Source organism: Seriola dumerili, unplaced genomic scaffold, assembly GCF_002260705.1.
Source record: "Seriola dumerili isolate Sdu_G_001 unplaced genomic scaffold, Sdu_1.0 BDQW01000008.1, whole genome shotgun sequence".
NCBI lineage: Eukaryota > Metazoa > Chordata > Actinopteri > Carangiformes > Carangidae > Seriola > Seriola dumerili.
The window spans coordinates 89,818-116,174 of record NW_019174263.1 but is presented as its reverse complement, the minus strand read 5'-3'; the positions used below and the strand labels follow the sequence as shown (position 1 = coordinate 116,174).

The 26,357-nt window shown below is 41.4% G+C and overlaps 1 protein-coding gene across 2 annotated transcripts in view; it reads right to left on the bottom strand.

Annotated features, from left to right (window-relative positions):
- Positions 1–4,213: 4,213 nt before the first annotated feature.
- Positions 4,214–26,357, bottom strand: part of zfr (zinc finger RNA binding protein) — a 28,793-nt gene continuing 6,649 nt past the window's right edge. Inside the window, exons 4-20 of one of the 2 annotated variants that reach the window (XM_022746575.1) lie at positions 24,736–24,874; positions 23,968–24,186; positions 22,778–23,013; positions 22,300–22,503; positions 20,977–21,295; positions 17,616–17,809; positions 17,396–17,515; positions 17,069–17,214; positions 16,812–16,977; positions 15,644–15,846; positions 13,720–13,870; positions 13,172–13,313; positions 11,000–11,097; positions 10,062–10,157; positions 6,489–6,600; positions 5,397–5,494; positions 4,214–5,245 (exon numbers count right to left, since the gene is read on the bottom strand). In XM_022746575.1, the coding sequence (XP_022602296.1) occupies positions 5,063–5,245; positions 5,397–5,494; positions 6,489–6,600; positions 10,062–10,157; positions 11,000–11,097; positions 13,172–13,313; positions 13,720–13,870; positions 15,644–15,846; positions 16,812–16,977; positions 17,069–17,214; positions 17,396–17,515; positions 17,616–17,809; positions 20,977–21,295; positions 22,300–22,503; positions 22,778–23,013; positions 23,968–24,186; positions 24,736–24,874 (2,826 nt within the window). In that variant the 3' untranslated portion in view covers positions 4,214–5,062. Of the gene's footprint in view, positions 5,246–5,396; positions 5,495–6,488; positions 6,601–10,061; positions 10,158–10,999; positions 11,098–13,171; positions 13,314–13,719; positions 13,871–15,643; positions 15,847–16,811; positions 16,978–17,068; positions 17,215–17,395; positions 17,516–17,615; positions 17,810–20,976; positions 21,296–22,299; positions 22,504–22,777; positions 23,014–23,967; positions 24,187–24,735; positions 24,875–26,357 lie in introns of those variants that run through there. The other variant, XM_022746583.1, reaches the window with a different exon arrangement.

Genomic DNA, 26,357 nt, shown 5'->3' with positions numbered 1-26,357 from the left:
GATTCAGATATTTTATCCCCCTAGCCATTATCTCATAAGATTTGTTAAAATCATTAATACTGCTCATTTTTAGAAGGATTCGTCTGCCTTTGTTATTCCCAGAATTCATTGTTTTCACTCTGAATTGGGAAAATGTTTTGTTTGGTTTCCTCAGCCACAACATGATTAATAAAGACGAATGCCTGATTAATGTCTGTGAAGATTCTCAGTCATCTAAGTTATCGTTATCCAAGAGAAGTTGAAACAAGCACAACTGGACTTGGTTGTAGACATCGGAAACTGTTTCACCTCTCTCCAAAGGGCTTCTTCAGTTATCCTCTTGCCTCCAGGTGAGTCACTCTGCAATCCTGTGTTGTTGGCCCATGCCTGTTGGGTTTGGGAATTTTTATGGTCATGTTCAAAAAATTCTATCAAAAGGCTTCATTTTAACTCCTGAACTCATTTTACATTTACTCAGTCTATCTGAGTATCTGCAAGGGCTAAAAATGGTGTAAAGAGGAATGGGACAGCACTTTGGGACATATCACTTTACCTTGATAATGCCAAAACATTTTCATCATAATGTGAGTTTGGGACGTGATTTTACATTTTTCTTTTCCATCCATGATGGTAAATAAAACAGTTGTGTTGGATCAGATCTGATGAAAACAGACTTGGAATTCATCATCACACCATCACAGGTCAAATAACGACAGTTCTTGCTGTAGTGTGAACACCACAATTTAGAATTTGCTCTCATTCAAAGCTGGCACCAGTTCTCAAGGAGGACAACAATGAATTATTTCATTGATTAATGTTATCAATCTCATATCAGAAGCCATAATTTCTTGATTCAATGGATCTCCAGTCTCTACGTCAAAAGAAAACTATCTACAGAGTAAATGCGACATCAATGATCATAAAGATGAAAATAATAATGAAATGAGTTCTGTAATGAGTTGGAAATGATGGGAATGAATATGTTATGGCTATACACCGTGGCTATATAGCTAATGATCACTACGTCTACAGATGAGATTTGATGTTTCGATATTATATTTCGACATCAACCCAGTCATGAGCAGAATGTTAAGACTGGCCTACTGTAAGTTGCGCTGTAGCTAGAGACCCTTGGCTGGAACCCAGATGGCTTCTGGTGATTTCTGGTAGCCTTCTCTGCAGGCGGTCGTGGGTAGATGTGTTATCTGCTGGCGTCTCTTGTGGGTTGATGCGAAATAAACTCTAATGCACTTTGGCTGGATAACTTTAGAGGAGACTGAGGTTGATCAGATGACTCTAAAACTGTCAAAAATCTTCAGAAATGAAAACGTGATAATTAAAAAGTTACAAAAATTACTCTGAGCCACTTCTGCTGTTTTGGTTCAGTTGGTGTTGACTTGGTTTATAAAAATGAAAGATTGCGCATGTAGACAAAAAGAATGTTAATTGGAGCATGTGGCAAAGAAAGAACAAAGGACACAGACAAAACGATAAAGTGCAAAATAGCTAAGAGCCGTGGCCAAAAGCTTGATGCTAAGGAGCTTGCTGGAGCTGGAGCTAGGAGCTAAGAGCTTGTGGCTAAGAGCTTAGAGTTTAGAGCAATGTGTGAGTTTATCGCAAGGTTTTTATCCCCTGGGGGCTGGCGCACGTCTCAAGGACTTAACCCATCTTCTCCTTTGTTTCAACTTGGAGAAGAGGGTAATTTTCCACTGAACTTTGAATAGTTTAATTCTAGAGTTCACCTATAAAGTCACATATCCGTCTTCCACCATGACTATAAAACATTAAATGAATAATCATGAAAGACATTGTCTTAAAGTCTACATGATCTGGTTGTACCTCCCTCTGACATGTTAAAAGCATGGTCTGTTTGTGAGAGAAGGATCCTTTGTCTCTGTTTCCTATCAATTTGATAGTTTTATGGTGGGAAGTGTAACAAAGTGTCAATTTTGGGTCCACAACTCTCCATGTCCTTCCAATGAACTTCTTTAATGGCTTGTGACTGATGCCAGGCCAGGTAGGCTACATGGCTCCTAATCACCAGTGAGCTGTGTTTATACTTACATTTTCACGTTTTCTTTAGTCACACCTGGGTGTGAAAAGGTGAAGGATCCTGGGAATCTGAGTTTAATGGTCCTATTTTGTCTTTGTTACAAAACAGCATGCGGTCTCAACGACTATTTTGAGAAGTTTGAGGCACTACAATGATGTCACAGTAAAGTTGACCTTTGACCTTTTTGATATAAAATGTCATCACTTTATCATTTTATCCTATTAGACATTTGTGTTGTAATTAGTATATGAATTCTTGAGTTATGGCCAAAAACTTTTTGTGAGGTCACCTTGACCTTGACCACCAAATTCTAATCAGTTCATCCTTAAATCCAAGTGGACATTTGTGTCAAATGTACTGGAATTCCCCCCAGGTGGTCCTGATTATTTGCATTCACACATACAGACAGGAACAGACATTAGGTCACTGAGACCTTTGACGACAAAAATCGAAGTGGCTCATTATTGAGTCAAAGTGAATGTTTGTGCAAAATTTGAAGATAGTCCCACAAATGGTTTCTGAGATATTACACACTACCCCGTCGCCCTACCCACTCTCACTCCGTTTGTGCGTTGGTGTGAAGCATCCACCAGTTGAGAGTCGTCTTAACTGATGACCCTTACGTTGGAGCAGGGCTGTAAACTAACGGTCGCCACTCGCCAAATGCGACTAAAATATTCCCCTGGCGACTTAATTTTGGAGGGCTACATGCCATGGGGCAGGTAAATGTTTGTCACAATATAGCAAAACATTGCTGCGGGTATCATGTTTTGTTCAGTTTGTAGAAAATATGCTAAAGAAAAGCAGCGCACCAATTCATTTGTGAACGATGAAACTCGAGACCATCCGAGAGCACGAAGGAAGCAAATGTCACACTGTTTTCACCGTGCGAAGAGGGTGTCTGCTGAAGACAGTGATGATGAGTTCTGATTTTTTTTTTTTTAATTTTCCTTGAATTTTGTTATCATTTGTTATCAGAACAGGAGGTTAACTGGTACTGGCACTGTCCATGTTCGCAATGTTTTGAATATTCAAAAGATTAAAAATGTATTTTGAATAATATTTTGGCTCTTTTCTGAATATATATCGTTATATAATTCTGTTATCTCAATGAAAAGTACTGAAACAGATGTATATGTAACAAAAAGAGGCAATTTATTACTTGGCTGGTAAAAAAATTTACTTGGCCGGTAGATTTTTTCATCTACCGGTCCCCTTGGCAGGTGAGCCAAAAAGTTAGTTTACAGCCCTGCGTCGGAGTGAGTTAAGAAGCCTCCAACATAGAGTCTGCATCGATGAAGGTTTACAAACCACACTTCCAGACAAGTGCAGCATCGCTTTGAGTCCGGGAACCAGACAGGCAAACAAACACTATTTTCTACACACAACTAAATCAGAGGTTACATTTTATTTTGGAATAAACTGTCGCTGTGTACTGAGAAAATGGGACGTGTTTTTATCAGCCTCCAAACACGGATCTGAGCTTTGATACTGTTATGTCAAGAAAAGGGAACGACCTATCCAACGACTCCTTCAGGATCAGCAGGAGGGTATGAGACACTGAAGCTCCAGGTACGCTGAAATAAACCTGTCGAGAAGGTTGGGGCCACAGCAGAAGCTGCTGTATTAACAGAGTTTGTTACTCTATTTTTGGTTCTTACCAGCTGGCAAAAATTTCAATCTGCAACTAGTGTGCAGCACATGAACCATGTGGTACTGACTTACATCCCAGCTGCTGTACAAGTAGCAGGGTCATTAGGGGTCATCAAGGTCCTGGTTTGAATGCAGCTGACTAAGGCTGGTGACAAATCTGTGAGCTGCAACAGAGGAAGCTGAAAACTTAAAATACTAGTTGGTAAAGTAGCCTTGATGCTAACCTAGCCTGAAACATTGTGTTTACACTGTACACCACGAGAAACCAGGATACACAATTGTTCAATCTGGAAATGTATTTATTCTAGTATTGGAAGTGCAAAGCAGAAGGCAGAGCACGGCAGTCATTCACCACAGGAACTACGCTGAAGGGAGTTACATCTTGTTCCCCTCCATGGCCAGTTGTGATTTTTGTTCTTTTTTCCAATATTGAATTAAATTTAGCACCCAACCTAGTTAAAAGGCAAGCAAGCCAATAAAGATCCTTGTTAAACCAGGAAAATAAAATTAAAAAGCCATAACAGTACACAATGTGAACATGGTCATGTTTTCCACAAATCAAAGCTCTTTTATCTAAACAATATACAAATACTTTCATATATATGAAAATGAAAAGACAAAACTACATTTAGGGCTGACAACTTCACTACGAACAAAGATCCATCAACAGTTAAAGTTCCTCTGAATCTTTGTGCAATGCCCCAGAGGTCTTTAAGCTGAAGTATAGCATTGGAACAAGCTCTGTACAGCCACTCATGTACCCCAGAGGATGAATCCTAATGACGTCATTGATCCCCCTCATGTTTCCACCTTTTATCTCAAGTGTAGCACTGGGACATAACAAGAACACGGCATCAGGTACAGTAATACATATTCAAAAGTAGACCCTTTAAATTCAGTTGGCCAAGTAATGCTTCACAATAGTAACAACAAAACAGTCCACCTCTGAAAGCAACTATACAGATAAATGAAGGCATTGACATTAATCATTACTTTTCCTCCTGATCCACAACACAGAAGTGTGGCTGCAGTTTTGATGCTATGATTTTACCTTCCCCTGCAACTTAAAATCAAACAAACACAGTTTAGAGGGGAGCAGCGGCATTCATCAAAACTTCTATTTAAGAAGCACATCGGGTAAAAACTGCTTCATCTAGTACAAAGAGGTGTGAACCTCAGCTTCGCACAGAAATCTACAACTAAACCACAAGTTGACATTTTTGTTTGTGTAATACAGAGTGAGGCTGCAGTTACACTGGTACATCTGTAGCTTAAAAAGGAAAAAAAAAAAAAAAAAGCCATTACACAGCAGACAGCGCATACAACACGTTAGTACATTTTTGTATGTAGATTACTTTAAATTATTAATGGAGGAGCTTAGAAACTGTCATAGTCTTTCTTGTCCTTTTTGCCTTCACCCTCGAAGCTGTCTGTTCCATCACTGTTGTCACGTCGACGCTTGCGGCTGTTGCGGATGTTGAAGCGAGGGTTTATCTGCGGCAGAGGATCCATGCCCAACACTTTGTGGATCTGACGGAACGCCAGCAACCTCAGAGCAAACTGAAACACAAAGAAGAATTCAGTTTGTGTTTCAGTGGAAACCACAGGAAACCTCATTTCTCCCAGTTAAAACCACCTGAAGCCTGTTATGCTAATTGAGACATGAAGAAATTAGACTGGAGAGTTGATGTATAAATGTAAGAGCTTGTACTTGGGCACTTGAGGTGATGTCCTCTCTCTGTTGCTCTCCCATAGACGTCAGAGTGTCCACAGGCTTCTTTTCACAGGGATCCACCAGTCCTGGTCCACCTGTTAAAGGAAAATCCTTCATCTCATCATGTCCTCCATGAGAATTAAAGGAAGTTTGAATATATACATATTACACTGAGGCATTTCTTGTCATTGCAACACTTACTTTAAGAATTTTAAGGTGGTCATTGACGTTGCACATTTTGAAAACCCTACAGTGATGGATTTCATAACTTATCATAGGTTACAGTAAGACTGAACTCTCTCAAGTTTTTAATGTAGTTTTTGATTCTAAACTACCTACTTCCATCAACCATAAAACACAATCACTGGAATTAAATGATGTTAAAATAGAGAAACTCAGAGAAAGAGTCTGACACAACTCTGCTGTATTGATATTTGTATCAGTGCTGTGGAAATGGGCCCTATATTAAATGTACCAAGTGAGCTGCTGTAGACTACAGACAGTTCCACCTTCCCTTCAACGCAACACAAACTGGTATGTGTAAAACCAGCAAGTAGGTGTGCCCCTCATCCAAACCAGTGATAAACATGGTTACCTAAAGCAAACTGCTGGGGGTAGAAAACTGAACAGTCCAGCACATAACCTGCACAACAATGAACTTTTCAAACAGATTCAGCAAACAGGATACGTTTTCAGTGAGCTCTGAGGTGCAGGTGCACTTCTTTTCTAATATAACTCAGCAGGTCAGCACATTCTGTTACCTTGGGACAAAGCAAGGTTAGCAATTTCCCTGTTTCCAGTTTTTGTGCTAAGCTAAGCTAATGTGTTCTGGCTGTACCTACATATTAAATGGACACATTAGATCACCAGGGCTCATTAGCAAAACCAAAATTGAGCCATTTCTGTCAAAGCACAGGATTTCTTGAAGAGAATTATATTAAATATTATATTATGTTTTCGTTACTGCCAAAAGACAGCTAACCTTTCAGTTATTATTTTGTCCACAAACAGAACTGCATTTTTTTTGCCTGAAAGACATGACAAGATCCCAATAATACAACATAAATGTAGCAGTGAATGATAACTTACCGGGGAGTAAAATCCCAGACGAAATACATTCAAAGACCCGTCTCAGTGCATCACCTGGGCTGAGTGGGGCAGAGGCGCTACTGATGGCCTTTTCAACAAGCAGCTCCATGGCCTGAACACAATGAACATTGAGGATAGTTCAGACACCTGGCAACACTCACATCTCATTACTATTCAGTTTTTAAACCAGGAGTACACTGTGATTACAGTAACCGTTTAACATTTAAAAACAGTTTATTTAAACGATACGCCATATATGCAAAAATCAACAAATAACACAATAACAATAACCTGTCTCATCATACATGATGACACTGGAAAATTAACCAGCTATAGTTTGCTGCTTTGTTCCTGTAGTTTTGGAAACTAGGATCAGAATCTCAAAGACGCATTGCTCCCACTCCACCACATGCTTTTGTTTCAGGTGCTGGATCAGGTTTGCTGTGATGTAACTGTTAGTACCCAACAGAGCAGCGTTTCTCACAGGATGAGGATTGTGGTGGTGGCCGGTGCATTGTGTGACCAATGTATATGCAGAGACTCATGCAGTTTAGTTTTATATAGTTACAATTTACAGATTTCCCATAAATGCCTCACATGCAGACTATTGGTAGACGCTAACTGGCCAGCTGCGCACAGAGAAGCCTCCGGTCCCCACTTATTAACAGAAGTTACAGCAAATCATTTCCATATCCCTGATGTAACATGACTACCTTTCTTTGGTTTTATTAAGCTTGTTTTTGACTGGCGTTAAAGCTCAGATGTGCTGTGTCTCCAAGGAACCAGCGACAGTCTACTGGTGTAACTGCTGGTTCTGGTGTCTCAATTTTGCAGTAACATTAGTTGATTCAGGAAATTGATTGTATAGTGGCATATTCATTTAAAAAATTCTTTTCAAACTTTGGTGTAAGGTATTAAGTATGGTCAAGTTAAAAGGGTCAAGTCCAAGTGAAATGACAGGTTACTGGTGTTTAAGTCCAAGTTGAGTTGCAAGTCTCTTTAGATGTTCAGTCTAAAAGGCATCACATTTAAGACTCGAGTCTGGCTGAGGTCCAAGTTACATGACTTGAGTCCAGACCTCTGGCTATAAAAACATGTATAGCCATCAAATGAGCTCTGCACTGCACTCACCACGAAATTAGCTGGTACCAACCGCACATTTTGGACCCCGATAAAACTGCTCGTCTCCCTTTGAAACTCAGCAATGTAAACCAAATGGGGGCCAGCTCAGTCTACAGTTAGAGCTCGTTTGGAGTCATGTCCAGTAACTAGTATTTCTATCTCATAGTGCTCCACCCTCAGGCAACAGGCTTTGCCATTAGCTAACACAGAAGGCAATGGCTAGGGTGTGGGGGTGGAGCTGGGGCGTTATGACCAGTGCAATAAAGGCATACCAGTTAAAAGAGAAATGCACCATCAAAATTAAATAACGCTCAATAATTTATAGGTTATAGGTCTGATTCTGGATAGGACAGCATCTGGACCTGGACCCGCCTATTAGTGTCCTCGGCCCTAGTGGAATGCACACCGAGGGGAGTATGAGCCATGACTTTATAGCTTCTGTGGATTGCATCGCACATCCAATGAGCAATTTGCTAAGACACTCCACCACGTGCCACAGCTGACAAACAGCTGACTGGACTTCCTCAGGCCAGCTGTGCAGTCCATGTATCAGCAGAGTGTTGTCAAAGCGCCTCTCCTCCTCACTACTGTGAGGTAAAGGAGAAAAAGTTGAATGAGCCTCAACCAGAAGGAAGTGATGACCTTAGGCTTACAGGATGCAGGAGGGACGACCCATAAAACACAGGGGTCCCCTGCACTCTTAGCAGAAGAAAGCATCAGGAGGGGCTCAGTCTTAACTGACACCAACTTAAGGTCTGCCTACCCAGCAGTTCAAGACAAACAAGGATGGAGCTCGCCCTGCGGACCCCTTGCATGAAACACTTGACCAGTGGATGGCCCGTGGCCATGAAACTGCCCCAACCAATCCTTGCAGAAACTCAAACACACCTTGAAGCATGCAATAATTTAGGTTGATGGCCCTAAACTCACACCACTCAGCAAATACATGTCAAGGTGATCCATAAACCCTGGATGTAGAGAATCATGGAGATCACTATAGCTGGCAGGCACAGCTCTCTCTCAATCTCTTCCTCCCAACTGCCAGACCATGAGGCGCCATCCCATGGACTGAACTCACGGAAAAGGCATCCCCTTCTTTACTCAGCACCTACAGAAAGTCTGGGATTGACCACGTCTTGGCCAACCACATCCAAACCAAATCTGGGAACCATCTGACATCCAGACCCTCCAGTGCCAACACAATGACCGATAACCACTGCATCCAGGTTCTGTGAAGCAACAGCACCATAGCCTAAAGGCTGGAAAGACAGCAGGCCACATCACTCCGAGCCTGGCGGACACACAAACCACCAATCGGTTTCTCATGTGTAGCAATCCCAGGTACACAACTGCCGCCGCCATCATTCACAAGAGTGACATGAACCTCCCTGCCATTACCTTAAAAGCTGTTTCCATCAAATAAGTCAGCTGTAACAGCGCAGTCATGTGTTCTACTGACAGGTGTGCAGTCCTTGATTGATACTGCACCTGCTGACTTGGTTACAGAGTACTCTTTTCAAAATTGTTAGCAAGTCCAGCTGCATGATTAGGTGGATCACCAGCTCTATGTGGTTTCCTGCTCTGAGGAAGTTTTGAGAAAGTTTTGTATGGGAGCGCAGTTGATACGAGGTTGACGAGACGGAGCCTCAAAGGGGTTAACCAATAATAAAGCTCGGTAGAAGGTGGAGCAAAAAAGAAGTAGAACTCAATTCAATTTTTGTGAACACTCAAGTCTCTGGACATTTTAGTCTTTTTTTGGGCTAACCCTCACCAGGGTCTGCAGAGATGTAGATACTAGTATTTCCATACCATTGCCTTGAGGGGTGGCCCAACCCCCAACAGGAACCCCACCCCTCACTCAGATAGCAAAACATATCCAGCCCATACTTGGGCCACATGCTCTTCTGGCTCAGTATATGCCTGGTTCCAAAGCCCAAATCTGGCCCATATATAAGCATGATTGTCACATGCTACTTCCACATCTGGTTCAATTCTGGTGTGCACAGAAGGTCTTCTGACTGTCAGCCAATACTGGAAGATAGCTGCAATTTGCCCAGATGTGGAAGTATATAGGCCAGACTCGGCCCAAGGACCCAGGCCTATGTTGAGCCAGAAGTTTCATGTCGTAAAGTTCTCAGACTTCCACCTAAATAGTTTCAGGGTCATCAGAAAGCAGGGCCACATTTAGAGGCAAAAAATATGGCTCAGAAATCACAACTTGTACTGTGGTTGAAAAAGTTCCAGGTGAAATATCTTATCAATTTTTTTGTCCTGAACCTGTCACAATTTTGATACAGGCTGTCTTTGGTCACCAAAGCTCAACCTAGGACCACCACTTTGAATCAAGATTTCATTTCTCTCATTTATGTGAACTCTTTTCAGGGACAGCCCATTACAGTTTATAGAGGACTTTAAACTTTTTGTTAGCATATTTAAATAACATATACTAACCCATCCAGGGAACGGCGACCACGTAGGAACTCGCTGACAGAGGTCTCGCAGGATTCGGATGATGATCACACAGGACTGAAGTCCATTAGCTCTAGCCTTGATGTAATAAAAGTTAGGTTTATGGAGTGACCAAGAGTGGCAAAACATGGACCAAACAAGTGAATCAGTTCTGTCTTAGAGGTCCAAACACTACTGTGCATAATGGAAGCTTGAGTATGGTTTGAAGTGTGTATGAATTTTCAACCAGCTGCCATTCCCAGTAGTTTTGAACCTCACAGTTAGTAAGGGAGTTCAAAGTTTGCAAGATGCACAAGAAATGAGGACTTTTCTTGCCATCTTCTAAACCCTGACCCCAGGTTTATCCAGGTATCTCACAAACAGGTACTTAAAAAGTACAAGAGGCCACCTGGGAGGAGAGTATAGGGACTGAAAGAGCCAAGGAAATCTACTTTATTTTGCCTGTGCTTTTGCTCAGGTAGCAGAATCACAGGAAACTACTCAGATATTCCTTTTTCTCTCAATCCCCATTCTACAAAAATATATAGAATAAAAACAATACAAATGTTGAACATGAAAGCACTTCTTGATGGCACAACTTTGTGCAAAGTTATTGTGCAGCCTTATGGAATCACATGTAACCATAATGCAGTACTTGGAAAATTGAAAAAAGGAATACAAGGATGCCAGTTCTTTGCTAGAGAATTTTTTTTTCCATGTCAGAGCTTCAGATCAACTTATATTTATAATCAATACATGTGATGAACATTGACCAGATCCTTGTTGTAATAAGTGGCATCCTTGAATATGTTTTTTTGCTTCAAATAGTAATATTTTTCCTCATTATCATAAAACAAAAACCAAATGTGTAAAATACAAATAAACAAATAAATAATGCATCTCATAAGGCTACAAAAAGAAAGTAAAATGATGTTCCGAACCTGGAACCACTTAGCGTGGCGCAGAGCAGCCAGAGCGTCAAGGCATTTTTGCCTGTCCAAGACGTCCGCTGGGTCTTTCACCATACCCGAGGTTACATCTAAAAATGGATTTGAAGTGTCAAAATGGTGATGAGGAATGGGTGTTTGACCAGGTCAGCGAGGCTGGCAAAAAACAAACACAATGCCACACATACCAATGTTCTTTTCCTTGACAACCTACAATTGGTTGCTTCTTTTGTAAAAGGTTACCGACACTAAAAAAAAAACAAAAAAAACAAAAAAACAAAAAGAAAAAACAAAACAACCTGACTACACAACTCAACGCATTGTCACACTAAGTCGAGAGGTACAGATTGACAACGTGCAATATGTTAAGTCATTACACTCTCTAAAAGAAATATGAATTTACTGACTCAACATTGAAGATAAACTAATGTGTTTCGAAAGCAATATGAGTTTAGGATCACAAATGTTTTGAAGCCAATACCATTTTATCAGGTAATTGTGTTGCCTTGGTGAGTACCATGGCAATTTTGGATTTTAGTAGATTTTCTTCACTCAAACACTAAAGACAGAGGCAGGAATCTGTGGCAAATGATGATTGGTATGAACTTGGTGCAGAGAAAGAAAGGGCAAATGGCTAATAGTGAGTGACCTGATAAAAAAGTGGCATGGCAATAGTAGGTGTGGCAAAGTTTTTGGGATGTGAGAAAACCTTGGTCAAAAATCCTTCCGAAGCTGTTGGGCCTTACTAAACCTCTGATGGGAAACAGTGTACTGGAAATTTTGTTCAGAGAAATAAAAGGCATCTTTGTGCTGGACTTATATTACTACGAATATAAAAAGGAAGAAGCAATGGGTGCTGAAGAAGAGAAAAAAAAACATGAGAACTACCAGCAAACAAAAGGGGTTAGGATATCACTGCATGCATACCTAACATCAGTAGGTTGGAATAAGACCCCAACAATCATTGTACCAAAGGCTGTACTCAGGTCCAACCATAGATTCCTCTGTCATAGCCTTCTTACCCAAACACTTAACAATACTCCCCTAAGAATCATTTGAAATAATCAGATTTCAAAACAATATTACACAATATGATTCATCTTCATCTTTCTCTTGTCAATTAATTCAAAAGAGAAAAGTCTTCAAATTGCCTGACACCATCTTTCTACTGTCAGTGAAATCAAAATGACAAAAACTTGCCAAAGGCTGAATCAGAGTAAATGTCTCCTGTAGAGGCCAATTTTGAGTCCTATGTGCGTAAAGAAGATGTCAATCAACTCAGGGGAGCACTTCAGAACAGGGGACCTCAGCATGGTGAACTGTTCACCAGGACACAAAAGGAAGATTTGTTTCCTGTGGGAAAATAACATCCAATTTCCTCTGCTTTCAGCCAAATCTTGGTTTAGAGAGTGTTGCAAAATTCAGAATGTCTTTGCACAATTAATTCCAAATTAAATTTGAGGAACAGAAGCGTATCCTGTTGTTCCTCCTCTGCAGGAGTCGTCTTTTATTTTGACACCTCATCTCAAAGAAAATTTGGACAGAAGATACTGTAATGCAGTCTCCCATTGATTGTGGCCAACAGTAAAATGGAAACAAAATCCCCTGTAACACAGGAAACAAAATAGAATCTCACCTGGGAATAACTAGACTTAACACAATGCAAACACTGATCATGCTTGTTTAAGAGGATAAAGATAGCATTTGAGAGGTAAGAGTTACAGAGCAAAAAGCGTGAGAGCAATACTGCTGGCACGAACCTCTTTCATTTTACACTAAAAGTCAACTTGTGTACATAACTAGAGAGAGCATTCACTGAGAAAAAAAGCTAAGTTGGGGGTCTCTCATGGGCTCCCACTTTAGACCAATAACAGCAGATTATCCAAGTAAAAAAAGAGACCACAACTGAAGTTATTAAATATAATGAGCTTGCACTTCTTGGCTGCCCTGTCATTTCTGATTTTATAAATCCGAAATGAATCAAACATGAAGTGCAAGGTTCCAGAGTGATTTTGATTCAAAGCCCAACATAAGGATCTCTGTGGTGTGCCAGCAGCACAGTGCTCTTCAGGGTATCAACCAACATATTGAAACTGATTTCATAGAGAGAGAGCAGAAAGACAAGAAAAGAGGTGCAATGGGAATGGCTGTGATGGATTTCCCAACCTCCATCCCGGCCATTTTCCTCTCTGATGACAGGTGAAGTCAATGTGATTTTCACTTGCATCTTGGGCTCGGTACAGGACGTTAGAATGATGGCTGCTTCCTGGACAGATCCCTTCACCTCATATTTTTCTGGTGTTACGATCTGGAAGAAACATTTTTTCAAAGTTCACTGAACATACAAGTAGTTGGCAATCTTTTCTCAAAGTGATAACTATGGTGCACACCCAGTTGTTGTCATCTACACTCAGTGGCCACTTTGATAGGAACAGTTATTAGTTCATGTGGAAAGTGGTGGACTCAGACTGAGTGGCAGGGGTCAAATATATGAAGGCACCTGATGCATTCGATGGCCCCCCATCAGCATCCCATATTGTTGCAACTATTCTACTCCACCACACTCACTTCCTCTTTCTTAATATTTGCATTAATAATAGCCAAACTAAAACAACTAAACCAAAGGCAGAGAGGTCTGAGTGAGCCTGAGGCATTACCAATTAAAGTGGCCACTGGAGAAATGAATTGTGGTGTGACAGTAGTAAAGATAGTACTGATAGTTGTTTGGGGAGGTGCTCCACAATGCGGGTGAGGAGGCCCTTGGTTGGCTTCTCCAAACAGAGCAGGACAAGGTTGACATTTTTGTCTCCACGAAGAAGGAGGCCTTTGGCTAGGACTCCGACCCTCATCACTCCCTTCAGGGCTCTACACGGTTACAGGAAAGATGAGGAAATATGTAAAAGCAAATTAAAATGCCATCATACTGAACTGTTAAATACATTCAAATACAAAATTTCATTGCGTTATTGAAATAAATAAAAAAAATGTATATTCCTACTTGAAAAAAGAAGGAATTAGACCTATGACTATGGGTTTAATGATTCTGAAACTGAGACCATGATTTTTTAAAAATACTGATACCAGAAGACAAAAAATTCACAGTATGACAAATGTAAATCATGAAATTATTGTTCTGCTTAAACCTTTATAAATGGCTGCAAATTTTGTAAATATTACTCATTACATTCATTGAATTGTCTTCCAAATAAGTCTCACGTCTCCATTTTGGTCCAATTGTGATCGAGCGATTAAGCTTGTGTAGGTCCACCACCCCTCCTGGTTTTCCTGGTATTCTTTTTTGAGCAACTGTATTCTTTCCCGGGACACGAATTGTCCCAGCTTTTGTGAAAACGCCCTTCTCATTTAGACTTTCATAGTGTCAAATAAAACCTAATTTGTTTCCTTCTACTGCTTTTCTGTTTTCTTCCTGGTAATGTCTGATCCTGTGTCCGTAAAAAGGTATTAAAAAAAAAAAAAAAAAAAAAAAAAAAAAAAAAAAGTACAACAGTAACCAATTTAGTGTACTACCTAGCAACTGCCGCTGCTTGTCATTCCCCGCTCTCTATGGCTGCATAAATAGAAGCTGGAGAAGGAGCTCATTATGATTGAACCTTTTCAACTCTGCTGCAGCTTACATGTAACCATGGCAACCACAGAAACTACAGCAAAAGGGAAACAATGCAGGAGCTGATTTTACATGGAGGTGTGTCATTTTCTAAATTATCTGACACCTACCTAATAAGGTAAATGCTGGAGTTTATTGCTGGAAGCATTTTATTTTCCAAACTGCACTTGCTGCACCTCCAGTGGGTTTACTCCCTTTTCGTTTCAGAATGTTTCTCAGGAAGGTATGCACTCACTCGGCACTGTGTTTGGTCATAAATGTGGAGTTGAGTTAAAAACACATGTAATGTAAATGTGTAAACTGTGTTTTAAAGTAGTAATTTTTTTCTTTTTGTGTGTAAATCTACAGATTGGGAGAAAAGCATGTTGATGTTTGTGTGTGACACTGGGCTCTACCGTAGCTTGTCCTGCTAAAGTGTACTGTTGAGATTGTATTTGCTATCATGGAGCATTTAGTGACTCATGATGTACACAGGCATGAGAAACACTGAATGTCCCATTTCTCCCTAGTTGCAGATGTATTTGTTTATGTAGAGCTGGTTCTTTTGTTAACATGTTTTTACAGTTCTGGCAGTAATTTGTCAGTTCTGTACTCAGCTGTGCAGTTAACCTGGCAAGGAAAGGTTTGCAAAACAGGATCTTTGCAGGACTCTGTTTCAGAGTTGAGTATTTGCTTGAGGACAAGAAAGTGTATTTCTGTGCAAAGAGAGGCTAACTGTCCAAACGTTCCTGTTAACTGTCCTAACATTCCTGCTAACTATTCTAACATCACTGCTAACAGTTTTTATGTCACTGCTAACTGTTCCAACATCACTGTTAAAAGTTCTAACGTAATTGCTAACAGTTTTAACGTCACAGCTAACAGTTCTAACGTCACAGCTAACAGTTCTAACATCACTGCTAACAGTTCTAACATCACTGCTAACAATTCTAACGTCAACGCTAACAGTTCTAACGTTATTGCTAACTGTTCAGTAGACAACTTGAAATGTAAGAGCAGCCCAGATGACACACCTGTCTTTACAGGATTCCTTTTTCTCTTTGTCCTCTTCATTGGCCTTGTCCTGATCTGTGATTATGTCCGAGACCAGTTTGAGGGCTCGTTCTGTGATCGACACAATCTTCTGGATAGACTGGAGCTCGTCTTCTGAGGGGTAGATGGCCGCATGCTTGGTCATGACATAGCGATCATCTGAAGAGTCAGGCCGACGGGGGGGCTGAAAGACAGGAGTTATGGATTATGATGTTTCCGACACTTCTCAAAGATGATATAATTTACACACCACACGTCTTGTTGATATAAAGTGCATCACAACTAAAGCTTAAAACAAACATTATTAATTTAATCATTAATGGTGGTTTCCCCACAAAGTTAAAATAAAAAAAAAAAAAAAAAAAAAAAAAAAAAAAAAAAAAGGGCAACATCATCTATGCTCATTTCCTCAGGAGCAGAAGGTAACAAGATGGTTAGAGGAGCAAACATCAGAGACTCAGCCACACGTTTGAGCCTCAGTCAGACCCAGACTCAGATGAGAAGTCTGTTGAGACCAGAATCAAGAATAGCAGACGTATCAGAACAGTTAGCGGAGTTAGCATGTTTTTATTTTTTTATGTTGTTTGTTAGCTTGTAACTGACAGCGGCTGGCACAATGTAGGTGGTTGTGCTAATGCTAACTCTCTCTATCTGTACCTAGAAGATTTGATGTTTATTTTGCATCTATGTATCTCAAAACAGAGATAGTTTCTGTTGTGAGCATGAGGAAGATAAATCCTTGATAGAGAAGTGGCAGAAACACACATTATGACAGACTCATTCTATTTCATGTCTTTTTATAATATACTGAACATTTCAAACTGGAATCCTGAACTAAAATATAACGACAGGGGAAGAAGAAATAAATAAAAGACTCTCCCCTTCTCACAAAGAAGTCAGACTACTCTAGAAAAAAGTAAAGAAAAATTACCAAAGCCAAAGCCAAACTACTCTGATGACATTGACACTGATGTGTGGTTTACACGTCATCAACCAGGAAAGTAATGAAGGTTGGTAGGAAAGTAATAGTTTGTGGGGTTACAAGGGGGCAAGACTTAGAAAACCCAAACAATTTCCTCAAGTTAAATGTGAAGTGATACAAACTTAAGGTCCCCACATATCTGCATTGGCACCATCATCAAGACCTACCACAGGACCTTGAGGCTGCAAGCCAGGCATTCCAGGCCGGACTCCCAGTAGACCAGGTGGGCCAGGAGGCCCCTGTGGATACCCTCCATCTGGCAAACGACGCCGGTCGTCCCAGTGATGCTGCTCCTCTTCCATACGTCTCCAGTACATGTCTTCTTCGTAACGCCTGAAAACATAAACCACAGCTCCTCTCCACGTTCAACTTTTTCAGATACATCATTACCTTAACCATTGATGAGAAATGACTCTAACCATACCGCATCTCCATCCTCCAGCGCTCCTCCTCCTCTCTTCTTCTCCAGTACTCCTCTTTCTGCATCTGCTTCCTCATCTTCTCCTCCTGAATCTTTCTGGCTCGGATGCTGGGCTTCACCTCCACCTGCAGATCTGGGTTCACCTTTTTCTAAAGAACAAAACACATAAAAACTAGAATTACAGCCTTGAAGTTGTATTACTCCACCAACCAGTCAAAGTTGCAACACTCTAAGAGCTTCTTCATATATAACTGCTGCTACATTTCATGCTCTGAGACACCTGATAAATACACTATGTTGGAGCAGTGCAACTCAACTCAAGCTACAAACCTTGTATTGCAGGCGATGCCTTCGACCTTTAAGATGCATTTCCTTTGCGTTTGGATCATTGAAACTACATTCACACAGCTTGCAGTGGAAGCGGATGACTTTGCCTTCATCGTTTCTGACCTAAAATAAAATTCACATATTACTCTCAAGATCTAAATGTGTTTCTGCTTCAGAGGTTTAGGTAGGCTCAAGCCCATGCTTAGGGTCTGTGAGAACTTACTTCCTCAACATAGTCATGACCGACAGGCTGGACGTCACTCTGCAGTCCAGCCAGGGCCGATGTGGACAGAGAATCTGACACTTCAGCCTTGGAGTCCTGAGTAACTGAAGAGAGTGTCGCAGGTTTAGAAGTCTCCACTTTGGTCTCCACTCTGGTGTCTTCCATCTTCACTGTGGTCTGTAATTTATTTCCACCTGCATTTCAGAAATAACAATGTAGATTATTCATACTGTGACTGTTAAACACTGGTCTGACTGGTCCTTAATAACAAAAAGACTTAATGCTTTAAGATGGCTCTGTGAGGAGAAATTTTCATCACGGTTAATATGTCTGACATGACAAGTATCATATGCCAGGAGCACACTGGCCGCATGGTGGTGCATGGCAGCTGTGGATGTCTTCGTTTTCATTTCACTGCCCATGTTAACAGGTTAGAGTGAACACATGCACAGCTGTGTCGTGTGACCTAGGGATTTGCCGTCTTTCAGCAAAAATGGACACAGAAAAGACCTGTTGATGTCATACTGGCATCATACCAGCAACATTACATAAAAAAAAATGCCTTCCACTATAGTTTCAATGTCTGAATCTGAATATGATAGACAAATTAATTATGAAAAGAAATCCAACATTCAGTAACCTGTAAACTATGTAAAGAGACAGAGCTAGAGCCCAACCGATATTGGGTTTTTGGGTCCGATGCGGATATTAGGGAGTAAAACTGTCACAATATGTGACACACACTCACATATCGTGAGTCTAGTCTCATGTGTTTCACAGAGACCTGGTTAAACGACAACACTCCCAACCATTGTGTGGATTTACCTGGTTTCACTGCAGTAAGAGTGGACAGAGACACCAGGGCAAGTGGGAATAATAAAGGTGGACTGGTTCTGCTTGTGAACAATAGATGATGCAACCCTGGTCATATCACAGTGAAGGAGAAGATCTGCTGTTGGAATATTGAACTGTTGGCAGTACAGAGGGAGTTCTCACACATTGTCGCCATTGTTGTTCACATTCAACCAGGATCAGAGCCTGCAGTCACGTGTGACATCATTCACAAGACTGTTGTAAGAGTACAGACCCAGCACCCTGATGCATTCATTGTTATATTGGGGGATTTTAACTATGTCACCCTCACCTGATTGGCTTCACTCAGTATGTTGACTGTCCCACAAGGGAAAATAAGACACTTGATCTGTTTTATGCAAATGTCAAGGAGGCCTACACTGCTTCAGCTCTACCACCACTTGGCAGATCAAATCATAATCAGATTTTTCTTCAGCCTTCCTACAAGTCCTGTGTACTGAGGCAGGCTGCAACCACCTGCTGATTCAGGAACTGGACCCCAGAGGCCAGTGAGCCTCTAAAAGACCGTTTTGAGTGCACAGATTGGAATGTACTGTTGGAGTCACAGGAAAATGATAACAGCAAGGACCCTGACCTTGAATGGTTGAATGTACCATGGACTACATTAACTTCTGTAATACCAGCAAGAAGTGTACACTGCTTTCCAAACAACAAACCCTGGATCACCAGTAACATCAACACCCTCTTCAACCAGAAAAAGGGGGCCTTCAGGGATGGAGACAGGGAGAAGCTCAGGTGTGTGTAACATGAGCTGAAGAGGAGATTAAAGCAGGCGAAGGAGGACTACAAAAGGAAAGTAGAGAGGAAGGTGCAGCACAACAATACCAGAGAGGTGGGGAAGGGGATGAGGACCATCACTGGCTATAAAGAGAAGAACAGCCAGGCAACATCAGGTGATGTGGACAATGAGTTCAACCTGTTCTACAACAGGTTTGACACAGCTTCACCTGTTCTCTCTCCCACTGCTTCAGCTACAGCTTCTCCTACGGTCTCTTCATCACAACCTGACACTGCAGCTGCAACTCCCTCCAAACTGGGGTCAAGTCTCCTGTCCTTTACAGCGGAGGATGTGAGGGCCGAGCTTAAGAGGCTATATCCTGGAAAGGCAACAGGTCCGGATGGTGTGTGTCAGAGGCTGTTAAAGGACTGTGCAGCCCAGCTAGTTGAGCCTCTCCAGAGGATCTTTAACTTAAGCCTACAAATAGGGATGGTCCCGGTCCTGTGGAAAAAAATCATGTCTTGTTCCAGTATCTAAAGTAGGGCGACCAGCTGAGATAAATGACTACAGACCGGTGGCCCTCACATCACACATCATTAAGACCCTGGAGCAGCTGCTTCTCCACCTTCTGAGGCCACAGGTTGAACATGCACTTGACCCCCTACAGTTCACCTACGAAGAACATATTGGAGTGGATGATGCTGCCCTTTACATGCTCCTACGGGCCCATTCTTACTTGGATGAGCCAGGTAGTTAAATGAGAATTATGTTCTTTGATTTTTCAAGTGCATTTAACACCATCAAACCCCCCAGTCTTAAAGACAAACTGGAAGGGATGGGGGTGGATTACCTGACAAGACAACCACAGTACATCAGGCTGGGTAAATATGTCTCAGGGACAGTGATGAGCAGCACTGGGGCTCCACAGGGGACTGTTCTGGCTCCGTTCCTGTTCACCCTATATACGGCGGACTTTAAATACAATTCAGGTCTTGCAACATGCAGAAATACTCGGATGACACAGCTATTGTGGCGTGTATAAGGAACGGGCAGGAAGGGGAGTACAGGGAACTGACATTGGCCTTCAGTGAATGGAGCAACAAGAACTGCCTCCTTCTGAACACCTCCAAGACCAAGGAGATGGTCATCAACTTTCAAAGGTCTACGCCCACCCTTCAGCCAGAGGGAAGGACATCGAGGTAGTGCATACTTTTAAATACCTAGGTGTGCCCCTGGACAGTAAACTGGACTGGTCAGATTGAATTTAAGAACACAACTAGGACAATCAGCAGAATAATGGGCAGTTTTCATCACTAACTCACATTCTATAATGTAGTTAACTCTGTGCTCCAGGCTGCAACTACAAGACACACCTGACGGATGAGCTACAAGCTAGTCGGTCAACATCTGAACATTTCTCTGTCTGTGTGTGACAAACTTTCACTGGATGTGTGTGTTTTTTGCAGTGCTCCAGTGTGTGAGAGCGCTGCCCCGCCCCTCACACACAGGGTGTGTGTGTGTGTGTGTGTGTGTGAGTGAGTGAGTGAGTGAGTGAGTGAGTGAGTGAGTGAGTGAGTGAGTGAGTGAGTGAGTGAGTGAGTGAGTGAATCAAAAATATGCCAAGCCCTAGTAAGTGGTTTCTGACCATCTGCACCACACTTACTAAAGCCTGCTGGTTTCTGATCAGAAGAACAGGATTAAACCATTTGTTCAAACATTGACAGTAACAATGACTCAAATGTGCTGCACCCGCAACAAGTGTTTACTAACCAACAAAATTGATCTTGGGCGTGTTGACTTTCTTCCCAGCTGAGCCGGAGCTGGCAGCAGAGAGGTTACTGGCTAACGGGTTCTTGCCGCCCACAGCACCACTGCTGACAATGTTGACAGGTTTCAGGTAGGGGGGGCTGGAGCTGTTGGCAGGGGAGGAGGAGGTGGCCACGCAGAGGGAACTGGTGGTGCTGGAGCTGCTCGGGGTGGCTGTGGTGGTTTTGCTGGTGGCAGCAGTGGTGGAGGACGATGCCTGAGTGATCATGCTGGGCTCAGTAGACGGAATGGGTTTACCAAGTTTGGTATGAAGCTTCACAACCTGGAGAGGAAAGTTCAGAGCAAAGAGCAAGTGTGTAGTAGGTCTGAGGTTTCCATGTAACATTGACAGCACATTAGACTAATGATTCCCAACAATTTCATTTATTTACCTCTTAAAAAGGAAAGTTTTTTTCCTTATTTTTAAATTATTTTATAAAAAAAAAGAAAAAAAAAAAAAATCAGTTTAACCCCTCTTCCGTAGAGTGTGATAATTCATGTTATTTACATGGGTTGTGTGAGGTACTGATCTATCAGTTAGCTGCAGTAGATTCAGAGAAGCTGAGTGATGAGCTGCTGTGGACAGGGACATCAGCAAAAAAAATAAAAATAAAAAAAAAAAAATGAAAAAAAAGCTCAGTTTTTTATCAGTCGAAGCATACAATTTATTTCTAATATTTTCACATCTTTATCTGATGTCAAACAGTCTTATACCGTGGAACTACTTTTTCTAAACCATTGAACTACCATGTTCCTGTGCACGCTCATCTGTCTCACTCAAACAGCTGATTTGTGGAGTAATACAGTGCACGCTGTAGGTGTGCTTATGCATTCCAAAGTGAAGGGCTGTTTGAAGATGAAGTGGTGAAAATATTAAAATTAAGCCACACTTTTACTGTGGGCATGTTTTTTGCACATAGCATACTGATCTGAATCTACTGCAGATAACGCACTAAAGTATACATCAGTTCCTCACACACCCCCACGTCAAATAACCACAACCAACACTTTAAGACATCTGTGTCGGTTTCTGTAGGTGTTCCAGTTTCCCTCTAAAGACCAAACATGCAGGTTCAGTTAGTGAGCAACGTATACCAGTCTGTAAGTGTTAGAGTGGATGGAGCTGCACCCCATGTTTTGCAACTGAGAAATTTTGGCAACAATTATTATAAAGTAGTTTTTGGCACAGACACAAAAATGAAATCTTGTTGTACTGCCTGTTAGATTCAAAGTGATTTAGGTTAGCAGGGGTTAGCACCACCCTGAGCCCCTAACTTATGCCCATACCTTCTGGTGCTTGGCTCCACGGATATGGGCAGCATAGGCGTCGGCGCCAGTGCAGGAAACATCGCACAGTTCACAGCGGAGCTGGTTCTGAGCATTGCGGGCTAACACCCCTCCACCAGTACCACTACTGCTGCTGCTCTGGGAAACCTTCAGAGCTGCCTCCTTCTTCTTGTGCTTCTGCCCTTCCAGATGCTCCTTGTAAGTCTTCAGAGGGAGACAGAGAGTAGCTGCAGTGACTGATAATATCCATTTGGGACATGAATGAATGTATTGACCAACAGCAATTGAAGCAATAAGATGGGATGGATCCAGTGGCTCAGTCAGTATTTGAGAGGGTGATGAGGTTTGTGTGTTAGACGTGAGAGGATCATCTTCACAGTCCATCTGCATGGACATGTTAAAGCCACAGTTCATCTCACAATGTCAAACCTTTCACATGAAAAACATTTGTGCTTCCTGCTGAGCACTCTGGACTCACCTGGGGGCCGGCACAGCTGATCTTACAGACGTCACAGTAGTGGATCTGGGGGGGTTTGGGCGGCTGCTTGGGTCTAAGCTGTTTACTCTGAAAAGGGGGTTTCTTGGTGAAGGAGTTCCCCGTCCATGCTGCCGTTGCTGCTACAGCTGCCACGGCCTGTTTTTGCTGCTGCTGCTGCTGGTAGTAGCTGGAGGCTGCTGAGTAAACAGCTGCTTCGTAGCCCGAGTATGAAGTTCCTGACAGGAAGGATAAATGAATGGCTACTTAAAATCTACTCACTGTTGTCTTACCTTTGTACTTTTATCTGAGTACAGTTTTACTGCTGCCCAGCTGAGCGGGAAGATTGTTTTTTTTGCAGGGACAGCTGATCTTAAAAATATTATGGAGGCCAACATGCAGCTTATTCTTTTAAGCAGAACTTAAATGTTAGTATGACTAAACAGGAAGTTAAAAGGGAAACTGACAGACTTGAACTGAGAAAAGCTGTTGGTGATGATAACCTGCCCAATGAACTCTCGAAACTACCCAGTTTATTTCTAGTTTTAAGTCATCTTTTCTCCCTTTGTTTTGAAAAACCTGGTTCCCTCTGTGTGGCTTAAGTGCATAAAGCAATCCCCACATCCAAAAATAATGATCCTAAAATTAAAAAGGGAATTATAGGGGGATATGTCTTCTCAGTTGTGTTCATAAACTCTGTATTTGTTATTTAGAAACATTTGTTCAGTTGGTCGAACAAAATGGAGTCTGTATTAACCACAATATATTCTTTATCTTGTATAGTTCATGCTAGAATGAGAAGGGAAGCCTAATTTTAGATCATAGATTTTCAGGAAGCCTCCGACTGCTAAAGTTACAACCTTCTCAGTTTTCAAATGATTACAATCAGGTATAGATGCTAAATGTTATAATGCCTGATAAAGCTCTTTATCAAGCTTGTGCAGGTCAGTGACCATAGAACAGGATGTGTGACTGTTTACAATCTATATAAACAAGCTAGTACCAGACCTGATTCTCCTTTTATCCAGCAGCACAGTACCAAACTTTTTCAATTAGAAAATACAACTTCAAAATCCTAAAAAAAAAAAAAAAATAAAACTAAAAGAAAATTCATGGTAGATGTACTGATCTGGCTACACACTCAAGAAACCACAAACAACAGAATATCGACAGGCAGTTCAAATGCAACTCACCAGAGTAGGTGACAGCGTTTGTGCTGTAGGTTGGACTTTGGGAGTAGGAGGGGACCACAGAGGCGGCAGCAGCTACAGGCTGGACCGTGGAGGTCACCGGGTAGATGGAGAAGGTGGATGACGCTGGACTGGGAGCAGCTGGTTTTATCACCGTCACCTGTCGAGTCTGCTGGCTCTGAGTGTATGATGTTACCCCCTGGCTATATCCTGGTTTGGGGGCTACAAGACACAAAGTGACATACATCATTGATAATGATATGTTTCGACATTTTACCTTTAAAAAAAAAAAAAAAAGAAAAAAAAAAAAGAAAAGAAAAGGCAGCTCCTGCGATTTGGATATAACACTTGGCCAGATTGATAATAGGCAATTTTTTATTTTATTTTATTTATTGTTCAGCCCTACTTTGGATCCCACTTTTTTGAGAACTGTAACACAGTTATGTGATGTGGATGTTAACTACCTCAAATTAAAGTGAAAAGTCAGTGCTGTAATGTCAATCATCATTTTCATTTCCAATCCTGGAATACTATGTCCAATAGGACTGCAGTGAATATGATAACAGTGATTAATGCCCCTCAAAGTTATTAAACAATTTATTGAAAACCTGTTAATACACCTCGCATAATAACCTCCAGTTGAATAAACTTTTGACACAGTTTCAACAAAAACTGAACATTATAACCTTCATGGGGGGACTGTTGTATTAAACTGCATTACTTTCAGCGGTCAGTTTATTATTAGGAGAACCATTAGCTGAGTGTACTTACCTGTCTGGTAGTAGGAGTCTGCCACGCTGGGTTGTGGCTGTGCGGCAGCGACAGCGGCTGTAGCAGTGGGCTGTTGGTAATACTGCTTACTGTCATAGGCAACAGCGGGAGCTGTGGACCGGACATAGGAGTAGGAGTCCTGCAAAAGGACAAAAGTGGTAGAGTTACAGGGTCGGCGGTTCAATCCCCGGCTCCGACTGTCCACATGTTAAAGGCTTGGGAAAAGACATATCAGTTTTAAATCAAAGGAAACTGTAAAGTAAATAAATTACCATCCACTGACCAGTATTTGATTTAAATACATTAGGCTCACAGCTCAAATGTTATTGAAATGTTATTATGCTGAAGATCATGTGACCTTCAGAGTACAAGTAATTATTCCACCACCTAAACATGATTTTCCTGATTCATTATTTTTTAACCAAAGAGTTACACTTAGTGAGACAAGTAAGGAGTGTGAGTAAAGTTTGAACCTGTTAAGCCCTAAGGAAGTTGGGGGAGTATGCCTCATCTAGACAGACATACCCAAAATAGATCAAGAATAGCTCCACAACTATCACATCCATATGTAAGAGCTTGGTCACTATGGATAGGTAAGACCTGAGATAATTTATTCCATGTGTCAGTAACATTGTGACTGCTACTATAGCTGAGTAAATTGTGACAGACCAAAGAAAAAATTAAAAAACAGAATTTCCTCACCTAGTATTCATTTTAAATTAGACAGTGGATAACACCATGAACGCAATGGTCCCATGCACTGGGATGCCACTGATTTCATTCATCAACTTCATGACTACAACTGTAACAATGAAGGTAGAAATGCCATAAAGCACACAAATTCTACAAAGGTTTAAGTAGGGATGGGGCCAGGCTGACTCTCCATTTGGACACTTGGATAGCCAAGGTACCCAATGTGTGCCAAAGGGTTTTTTTTACCTCTTGAAAAAGGAAATCTGACTACAAAATACTGATGATTTCCACTACAGGAGGCTATGTAGACACAATACAACCCCTAGTCACTTCATTTACCCTGTGCATCATCAGATTCTACCATTGTGCACAACCATTGTGTGTAAAAAAACTAAATTGTGTAATTTTGTCTCCATTTTGCCTCTGAATCTCTTCCAGGGCATCTAAATTGTTATATTATGATGATTCTACTTCATAGACATTGTTAAAGTGAAAAATAAACATGAAACATATTTTAAACAAAGTTCAAAATACAATAAAAGTTGAATTGGCCTTGTGTCACCTGGGTCTAGTATTGCAAGGAAGCAAGTCTCACAGGAGTGTGACATACCGTTCGAAACCTGCTGAGATGTAGAAAACAACAGTGCTGTGATTTTAAAACGGCAGTACCACCAATTGTGCGCTAGATGGCAACAAAAGACTGTATAAAATTGAGGTTTGGGGCTCAGTCTCTGCTATCCAGGCCCCCATCTCAGCCAACTGACTGGAAATTGTATGGATAGACTCAAAATACCACGAAAGGGTAAGGAAACAATATTGGTTGCTTTACATTAGAATCGCTTTGGGATTTATATTATATATTATATATAATATTTAGTCATGAACCCATTATTTGACATGTGAAATGTAAAATGACAAGTTTGGCCCCA